At 57.9% G+C, this 9,823-nt stretch overlaps 1 protein-coding gene across 1 annotated transcript; it reads left to right on the top strand.

The window, feature by feature from the left end:
* The first annotated feature begins 2,908 nt into the window (after positions 1-2,908).
* Positions 2,909-5,316, top strand: LOC141408884 (uncharacterized). The gene is made up of 2 exons (XM_074021139.1): positions 2,909-3,476; positions 3,523-5,316. The coding sequence occupies exons 1-2, from the start codon at positions 2,909-2,911 to the stop codon at positions 4,269-4,271; spliced, it is 1,317 nt and encodes a 438-aa protein (XP_073877240.1). The 3' UTR covers positions 4,272-5,316.
* The last annotated feature ends 4,507 nt before the right edge of the window (positions 5,317-9,823 follow it).

Raw genomic sequence — 9,823 nt, 5'->3', positions numbered from 1 at the left:
TCCCCAGCACACCCACCCTCACTCAGGCGCATGGATTGGGTGTGCGCGGCATAAACCGGTTTGTCCCCAGCCCTCTCCAGGCACTGGTACTAGCAGGCGCGCACGTTTCCAGACGCACACCCGCCCCTTCCCGCGGCCCTGGCGCTCTGGGATACTCCAGGGGCAGCCACCTGGTGCCCTCCGGGAACCTGGGCAGAGGTGTTACCCACACAGCCCGCCCTCAACTTTCGGGTCTCCTAAAGGAACCCACGACGAGTCATCAGGGCGACTGGAAATGGCTGGACAGCGCCTCCGGGGGTCCGCAGAAGTAACCCCGGGGCCCTAGAATCCCCATGTACGCCGTTTTGAAGAATCCCACGTGAACTTTTTCTCCAACCCACCCGCCCGAAGGAAACAACAGGGGCGCCTGCGGCTGGGACCCCGCAAGGCCCCGCACCCCACGTGAAGGTCAGGTTTGTGTGGGTGACGTCTCTTCTGGGAGGAAGGGGACCCCGAATGGCGCGCCGCTGCCCGCACTACTATTCCGGAAGTGGCCCCGTGCGGCCCCGCCGCGCACCAAGCCTCCTGCGAACGCCGGATCTCCGCGGCCCACGCTCCGCCTCCGCCCCGCACCTCCTGACCCCCGCCCACACGCGGCGTGGAGGGGGGGGGGGTCCCCGAGAACTCCGCCGCTTCTGATTGGCTGCGCCTCCCTCCGCCGCGGAGCGCGAGGGGCTGGGGCGCAGCGTTACCATGGCAACCGATGAGGTGCGCCCGAATCCCGTCCCTCTGAGGCCTTGGAGAGCTTAGCAACCGTGCTTGCCGCCCCCCGCGCTGTCCTCTGGCCCTCATGGCCCCGCCAGAGGTACCGGCTGAGTCACCCGGCGAGGGGCAGCGGGCGCGGCTACCAGCGGCCCCCGAGCGACACCAAGGTCTCGGGCGCCCCCCGGAGGCTCCCTTTGCAGCGCAGGCGACTTCACCGCTTCGGTGCCTGGCGGAGGCTTCGGTCCAAACGAGTCCGCCCCATGTTCTGGATCCATCTTACCCACGCCCTCTCCCATGTCTCCTCATAGCATCCTCACTTTAGAAGCAGTGAGGTCCCAAAGAGGAAAACGGAGGCCTCCGGAGCTGCCGGTCTCTAGGGAAGTCGGACCCCGACATCTTGGCCGAGGGACGTGCGGCGGCCTGAGGTGGAAGTTACGGAAGTTACGGAGTGCTGAGGGGAGGTGGAGAGGCTCCTCAGAAGTGCTCCTAGAGCTGGGCTTTGACGGATGAATAGGAGTTCTCCCACCGCGCAGGAAGGCATTTGTGAATAATAGAACCCGTGGGACAAAGGCTAGCGGCAAGAAAACGGGAGCTCTAGGAGGCTAAATCCAGACTATGCAGGGCCTCTCTGACCCCATCTCTTATCTTTTCTCCTTTTGATAGAGTCAGATCCCCCCCACTTCCAAAGAGCCCCTCCGTCCCTTCTATCTTTGTGCAGTGGAGTCGGTGCATTGCTAACCTGCCACAGGGGTCTGCCGTACCCACAGTCTTTATTCTTCAGCTCCCCAAGTTATCTTACTATCCCTACCCCCCATTCTCAAGCCCTAATTGCATCTGTAAAGGAGGGTCTCACAGTCCTGCCCCAGCCCAGGCAGTGAGAGTACCTCCTTGCCCTCCCGTGGACTTAATTCTTCGACCCTTCTCTCCCTGCCCCGCTCTTCCGGCCATGCCATGCACAGCCCTCCCCATCCTGGTCCAGCTCCTCGTCTGAACACTCTCCTCCCATTTAGACCCTTCCTCCATCTCGATGGAGCCAGGCTGGGCCAGGACCATGCATTTCCCTGCTCCCAACCAGGGGAACTGCCCCACAAGTCATGGGCTCTCCTGCCAATTCTGGCATCCAGGAACACTAACTCCTCCAGGAAACGGTCCTCCTCATCTCCTGGGGGCCCCTCTTGGCCAAACTGCTGGTCTCCTTCACTTTCTATCACCCTAACATGAGCTCTGGGAGCGTCCGTCCTGCCACAGATGGTCCGAATGTGGGTCCTAGCTGCCAGGCTCTGGAGCGTGGCACTGACAGCCTTTCCTCTCTCCCTTGCTGAGGCTGCCCATTCCTCTCACTCCTACCTCGGGCGCGTTCCCCCAGCTCCCTCATAGAGGATCCCTTTGCTCATCATTTCTGGGGAGGTTGGCCCACCTTCCCCAACTTCTCTGCCTTCCCTAGGGTCTCCACTTCCTGGGTGGTACCCAAACCCCCGCTGGGCCTTCCCTCCCAGGCCCAGGCTCCTCCGCTAAAGACTCCTGAGCTACCTCGGGCTCCCCTGCTCTTCTTCTCCTGGCCCCCGATGCCACAGCCCTAGCTGCGCCCCAGGCCCCCAAGGGAATCCAGCTTCCTCTCCTGCTCTCCTGCCCACCCTGCAGGACAAGAGGGTGGCGACACCGCAGTGGCCTTGCGGGGTGTGACGGCAGAGCCCTCAGGTCCAGGAACTGAGGAGGGGGAAGGGGCTGCCAGGTGAAGACCCCCAGGAGCCGCGGGGCTCCGGAAGGAGAGCGTGAATAAGCACGAAGGGCCCGCCGCGCCCCCCAGCGCCGCCTCCCCGGCCCCCTGGCCCGCGGTTCCGGAAAATTAACCCCTTGTCAGCGGGGCAGGGGCGCGGCTCCCCCCACCCCGCCGCTGCTTCCGCGCCCCTTCCTCCCCTCCCGGTCGCCTCGGTCCCCACCCCCCGCCTCGCCACTATAAATAGCCCCTTTTCCCATTTCCTAAATTCCCCGCTGACGTCGGCAGCGCGTCAGTGTGTAGGAGCCGCGGCCGCATGAATGAGCCGCCGCACGAGTACTACGCGCGCCTATAAAAGCCGCCGCGCCGGCCAGGCTGCGGGAGGCGATCGGGCAGTGGCGACGCGGCCCGCCAGGTAAGCGGGACGGACCGGCCGCGGAGGGACAGATGTGCGGACATGGACGGGAAGGCGAGGAAGGGACGGGCAGGCGGCGGGTGGGGCGGCCCCTCCGGGGTGGGGACGGGGGCGGGCGGGGGGCACCGGGGTCCCCTCGCGGCTGTGGAGCCGGGGCCAGAGACGACACGAGCCCGCGCAGCACCTGCCGGCGCCCGATGGAGACGCAGCTACTTCGGAGGAGCATCGAGTGGAGGACCGACCTCGGAGACCCCCCTGGCTTTCTTGGGGCTCCTGCGCCATCCTCCCGGGAAAGTGGGGCGAAGGTGCTGGCGCCCCAGGAGATGCGCCCCTCCTCTCCCTCCCTGCGGCGCGGTGACTCAGCCTCGCTGCCCCGGCCGGCTAAGCGGCGGTGCAGGCGACAGACGGACGCCCACCCCCGCCTCCTCGGCCCTCCTGGGACCCCCGCCCCGCATGGCGCCGGGCGCCCCTCCCCGGCCGGTCCCGTCCAGCGGGTCCCGTGGCGCCCACGGCTTCCCGCCTCTGCGAGCGGAGCTGTCCTCTCAGGACCGGGGGGCGGGGCCTCGGCAGGGCCCGCCCCGCCCCCGCCCCCCGCCGGAAGTGCCCCCTCTGGGACATCTTTGACGTCACGGCCCTCTGACGTCAGGGGCCGCGTGCCTGGTCGCGAGCGCCGGGCGGGACAGGGCGGGAGACGCGGGGGAGGCGGAGCAGCAGCGCCCCCAACTGGGGCGACCGGGGCACCCCGCCCGGACAGCGCGCCGGCACCTTGGCTCTAGACTGCTTACTGCCCGGGCCGCCCTCAGTAACAGTCTCCAGTCAGGGCCACCGACGCCTGGCCCCGCCCCAGGACCGCGGCCCCGGCCGCCGCCGCGCCCCGGGACCCCCAGTCCCTGTCCCTCAGGGCCCCGCCCCCGGCCCGCTGCCCGCGCCGCCGCTGTCCGCGGTGCTGATCAACGCAGACGCCGCCATCGGGCCGCCCCGTCCGGGTCCCTAGGGACTGCGAGGGGCGGCGGCCCACGCGCGCTCCTCATCCCCCACTGCCCCGCCCGGCCCCCCGCGGCCCTGACGTCAGCCCGCCCCGCGCCGGCGCCGTCCGCGCGTCCCGCCCCCGCGTCTCCAGGGCAACCGTGGCTTTCGATTGTTACTGTGGGAACTGGAGGTAACAGTCTACAGCCATGGTCGCCCCGCAGCACGCCCACGCGCCGCGCCACGCCGCGCCCCGAGCCGCGGGCGGGGGACGCGGAGCAGGAGGAGGCGGGGGCAGCGAGTCAACATCCCACGTGCCCGCGCGGGTGGCAGGAGGTGCTGCGCAGGGAGGCGGCCTCCCGGGGCTGGCGGCTGAGTCCACCGAGGCTCGAGCGCGCGCGCGGCCTGCGGAGTGCGTCTGGCGGCTAGACTGAGGCCGTGCTGCCCTCCCGGACAAGGTATCCCAGCCAGGGCTCGGCGAGACAAGGGGTCGGGCTGGGACTCGGGTTCTTTCGATTTCGGTGGGAGGGAAGCCACTGGGACCAGGAGGCTTGGAACAAGGTTTGTCTCCTGGGGCCTGAAGACAGTAGAGGGAGGAGTTTTCTGAAATACTCCACAGCCCCGTTCTTCCAGGAACCCCCAGCTGAAGTGGGCGTTGGGCGAAGAGTAAACCCTTGAATCCCTTTCCTGATAGAGCCACAGCCTCTCCTCCTTCCACCCCCCTTTTCCCTCTGAGCTAGGAGGATAAGAAGGGTCCCTCTGGAAGCCAGTGCGCTTGTAAAGTTAACCTGGTCCCCGAAGCGTCTCAACAGATCAGCATGCCCACCTCAGCCTGTCTCTAGGTGTTGTATTCCAATTTGAGACAGTTCCTCAAATTAGCCCTAAAGAGGAGTGAATACCACAGGGGCTGAAGTCCTCTGGTGCAGGTGAAGTGTGAACAAGGACCCCTAAAAATATTGTATGTGTCGCCTGCCACTGCCAACATCACCCACTGCAGGGGATGTCTATTGAATATCAGGTGTGAGACTTGCCCGGAGATAGTGTTGGGAATGGTTAATGCAACCCAGCCCACCACACAGTAATCCAATTTTTCTTAATGTCTCACGCCCCACTCCCCCCGCTTCACTCCCCACCCCGCGCCTTTGTGAAGGACTTCTAAGACACTCGGTGCGGGTTTTCCAGTTAATCAACACCCACGTGCTAGCCACCCCACCTCCCCAGGGCCCCGAGGTCTTGCAGATTAAAACGCACTTCTTTCTGGGTTCCAGTGGATGTCAGTGGGTGGACTGCAGTGTACTGCTGGGTATAGTGCTCTGGGAAGCCGGAGGTTCAGCCTGGCATCAGCAGCAGCTGGTGGTTATTTAAGGGGCCATGTTCTGTTTCCGAGCTTTCTGTAAAACGGGATAATAATCGCTTCTCCTCGGCAGGTGCATTGTGAGGATTAAGTAGGATCATGTGAGTAAAAATCCGAAAACAGCAGAATGTTATTTTGATCTTAAGTATTCCGTTAGGCGGCCGGGCGCGGTGGCTCAAGCCTGTAATCCCAGCACTTTGGGAGGCCGAGACGGGCGGATCACGAGGTCAGGAGATCGAGACCATCCTGGCTAACACGGTGAAACCCCGTCTCTACTAAAAAATACAAAAAAGTAGCCGGGTGAGGTGGCGGGCGCCTGTAGTCCCAGCTACTCGGGAGGCTGAGGCAGGAGAATGGCGTAAACCTGGGAGGCGGAGCTTGCAGTGAGCTGAGATCCGGCCACTGCACCCCAGCCTGGGCGGCAGAGCAAGACTCCGTCTCAAAAAAAAAAAAAAAAAAGTATTCCGTTAGGCTACTACATGTTTGTAAGGGGGTGGTGTTGGGAGGGTACCCCAGCTCTGGGCACTTAGGCAGAATGAACGGGATGCGGGGGGTACACCTTGAGCGTTAGGCTATATATATTTATTGTCTTATATATATAATCTATATTATATGTATGTTATACATACACTTTTTCTTTTTTCTTCTGAGACGGTCTCACTCTGTCGCCCAGGCTGGAGTGCAGTGGCACTATCTCGGCTCACTGCAAGCTCCGCCTCCCGGGTTCACTCTGGGCCTGGGGCTTTTGAGGGGTTCCTTGCTAAGGGGGCTCTCTTTCCTAAGAGCTTTAGGAATTAAAGGAGGAATCAGAGGTAGAAAAGAGAAATGGTTGAGATGTTCTGAGAAGAGGTCAGAGTGTGGTCAGAGGGGAAAGAACCAGAGGATTGACCGTGCAATGTCAGGGTTGTTTAGCATCTTAGAAATCATTTAGGGGCCGGGCATGGTGGCTCAGGCCTGTAATCCCAGCACTTTGGGAGGCTAGAGGTGGGAGGATTACTTGAGCCCAGGAGTTCGAGACGAGCCTGGGCAATACAATGCAACCCCTATCTCTACAAAAAAGAAAGAAGAAGAAAAAAGAAAATTAGTTTTGCACACCTGTAGTCCCAGCTACTTGGGAAGTTGAGGTGGGAGGATTGCTTGAGGCTGGGAGGTTGAGGCTGCAGCGAGCCATGATTGCGCCACTGTACTCCAGCCTTCATGACAGAGTGAGACCCTGTCTCAAAAAAAAAAAAATCTTTAGGGCTGGGAGACATGGCTCATGCCTGTAATCACAACATTTTGCAGGGGGAGCCGAGGCTGGAGGACTGCCTGAGCCCAGGAGTTCGAGACCAGCCTGGGCAACATAGTGAAACCCCATCTCTTTAAAAAAAAAAAAAAAAAAAAAGGCCGGTGTGATAGGTGGCCCCTGTAGTCTCAGCTAAGCTACTCAGGAGGCTGAGGCGGGAGGGTCACTTGAGCCCAAGAGGTTGAGGCTGCAGTGGGCCATGATCCTGCACCCGGTGACAGAGGTAGACCCTGTCTTAATAATAATAATCCAGCCTGGCCAACATAGTCAAACTCTGTCTCTACTAAAAACACAAAAAATTAGCCGGCCATGGTGGTGTTTGCCAGTCATTCCAGCTACTCAGGAGGCTGAGGCACTAGAATCACTTGAACCTGGGAAGCGGAGGTTGCAGTGAGCCAAGATCTCACCACTGAACTCCAGCCTGGGTGGCTGAGTGACACTCCGTCTCAAATAACAATACTAATGGTACCTACCTCGTTAAGTTGTGAGATTAAACATGAAGTTGTGAGGTTTAAGCTATATATATATATATCTCTCCTAATATATATAACATATGTGTTTTATATATATATATGTGTGTGTGTATATATATATAATTTTATTTATTTTTTTTCTGAGACATAGTCTTGCTCTGTCGCCCAGGCTGAAGTGCAGTGGCATGATCCTGGCTCACTGCAACCTCCCCCTCCCAGGTTCAAGCAATTCTCTGTCTCAGCATCCTGAGTAGTTAGGACTACAGGTGTGTGCCACCACCCACAGCCAATTTTTGTAGTTTGTTTTTTTTTTTTTCTTTTGGAGACAGGGTCTATCTAGCTCTGTCTCCCAGGCTGGAATACAGTGGCACAATCACAGCTTACTGCAGCCTCAAACTCCTGGGCTCAAGTGATCCTCCCACCTGAGCCTCCCAAGTAGCTGGGACCAAAGGTGCATGCCACCACACCCAGCTAACTTTTAAATTATTTGTAGAGAGGGAGTCTTACTGTGTTGCCAAGGCTGGTCTTGAACTCCTGGGCTCAACTGATCCTCATGCCTCAGCCTCCCAAAGTGCTGGGATTACAGGCATGAGCAATTGCACCTGGCCCTAAATTAGGCAACATTAAAGCGTTTGCTTATTACAATGTCTGCTGTACAGTTAGTACTCAATAAATGCTATTCTGGCCGGGCGCAGTGGCTCACGCCTGTAATCCCAACACTTTGGGAGGCTGAGGTGAGATCACTTGAGATCAGGGGTTCGAGACCAGCCTGGCCAACATGGCAAAACCCTGTCTCTACTAAAAATGCAAAAATTAGCTGGGAGTGGTGATGCACACCTGTAGTCCCAGCTACTCAGGAGGCTGAGGCAGGAGAATCACTCGAACTCGGGAGGTGGAGGTCGCAGAGAGCGGAGACTGTACCACTGCACTCCCGCCTGGGTGACAGAGCGAGACTCCGTCTCTGAATGAATGAATGAATGAATGCTATTCCTATTTCTATCCTTCGGACCTAATTTTCCTTTGCTATAAATTGAAAATGTTTAACCAGTGATTCTTCTGGGGAGCTTGCTCCCCTCCCTGGTGGGTTGCATGAGAGTCACACTAGGGGTTTTTTCAAATAACACACCCTCAGCAGAGACTTTTCTTCAACCCCTAAGGCAGTGGTTTTTCAAATACCCTGCTTGGGAATGATGGGGGCAATTTGCCAAAATACAGATTCCTGGGTCCCAGTGATTCTGACTCAGTACATCTGGAGTTGGCCCCATAATTCAAGTTGGTTGGTTTGTTTTTTTGAGACGGAGTCTCACTCTGCCACCCAAGCTGGAATGCAGTGGCACAATTTCAGCTCACTGCAACCTCCGCCTCCCGGGTTCAAGCGATTCTCCCACCTCAGCCTCCCAAGTAGCTAGGATTACAGGTGCATGCCACCACACCCAGCTACTTATTATTATTATTATTATTATTATTTTGAGACGGAGTTTTGCTCTTGTTGCCCAGGCTGGAGTGCAACAGCGCAATCTTGGCTTACCGCAACCTTTGCCTCCCAGGTTCAAGCGATTCTCCTGCCTCAGCCTCCCAAGTAGCTGGGATTACAGGTATGCGCCACCATGCCCAGCTAATTTTGTATTTTTAGCAGAGACAGAGTTTTTCTCTGTTGATCTGGCTGGCCTCAAACTCCCGACCTCAGGTGATCCGCCCGCCTCGGCCTCCCAGAGTGCTGGCATTACAGGCATGAACCACCGCGCAGGGCCAGAATTCAGGTTTTAACAAATGATCTGGATGTAAATGGTTCACAGACTCTGCGCATTGAGGGTGGGGAGAGGGCACAACCCCCTAAGAGTCTCTCTCGCTCCTGGACAACATGATGGGAAGTGACCTGTTCCACTTGTTGAGAACTAGTGGATCCCATGTTTCCCTCTAGCTTGGACAGTATAGTTCTCAGGAGGAATCCTCACCCCGACCAGGAGCCCTTCTGCTCCACCTGCTACTGCTGGGCTGTACCCACCCCACTTCTAATGTTAAGCCTTGGCTTAAAATTCACTCCCCAATATTTCTCCCCCTCTCTACTTTCATCCTCAATAATCCCAAGCAGCTGGGGTATGCAAGTCATTTTCACCTCTTGGGACTGTGCTTAAGGGGGCAGCCTATGATTGCCATGAGGATATGGGAGCCCTGAACTGCAAATCTATCATTTCCAGAGAAGCCAGAAATCTGAATTTTTCTGTGCAATTTCTGAAACTTTAAATCCGAAGTTTTTCTAAAATTCAATGGGTCAGATACCACAGTCTGTGTAATCAATCAATTCCAAAGTCTCCTCCTTTTGCTGAAGGAGAAGATTCCTTAAAACAGCAAGGCAGAAGCCAACTGAAGCAAGGGAGAACCACCTCCCACCCCTCCCCACACACACTTTCCACACCCAGTAACTGGGTCTCTGGGTGGATAATTCCTGTTTCTGTTTTTTTGTTTTGTTTTTAATTTTGGACAGCTACTACTCTCTGTAGTGAGGAACCTGGAACTTTCGGTAACCTAAGGGATGTCGGTCTGGTTGTCAGAAAAATGGGCTGGAGTATTTGTACTGTGTCCCTGACCACAATTGCCGCTCAGTTGCTTAGCTCCCTGGCAACTATGCCTGAGGGCTAAACAGGAGTTGGTGTGATCATCCAGAAAAAGAACAGGCTTCTTGTCTTGCAGAGGCAGAAGTCAGAAAACACAGTGTGTGTGTGTGGGGGGGGGGGCTGTCAGGTGGCACCGGACATGGGAGGCAAATCATGAAGAGTGGGCAATTGGCCAGGTGAGGTGGCTCACGCCTCTAATTCCAGCACTTTGAGAGGCCGGGACAGGTGGATTGCTTGAGCTCACAAGTTGGAGA

Source organism: Macaca fascicularis, chromosome 16 (assembly GCF_037993035.2).
Source record: "Macaca fascicularis isolate 582-1 chromosome 16, T2T-MFA8v1.1".
In the NCBI taxonomy this organism is placed as follows: Eukaryota; Metazoa; Chordata; class Mammalia; order Primates; family Cercopithecidae; genus Macaca; species Macaca fascicularis.
The sequence above is the reverse complement of the archived record's forward strand: the minus strand, read 5'-3'. Positions and strand labels throughout refer to the sequence as shown.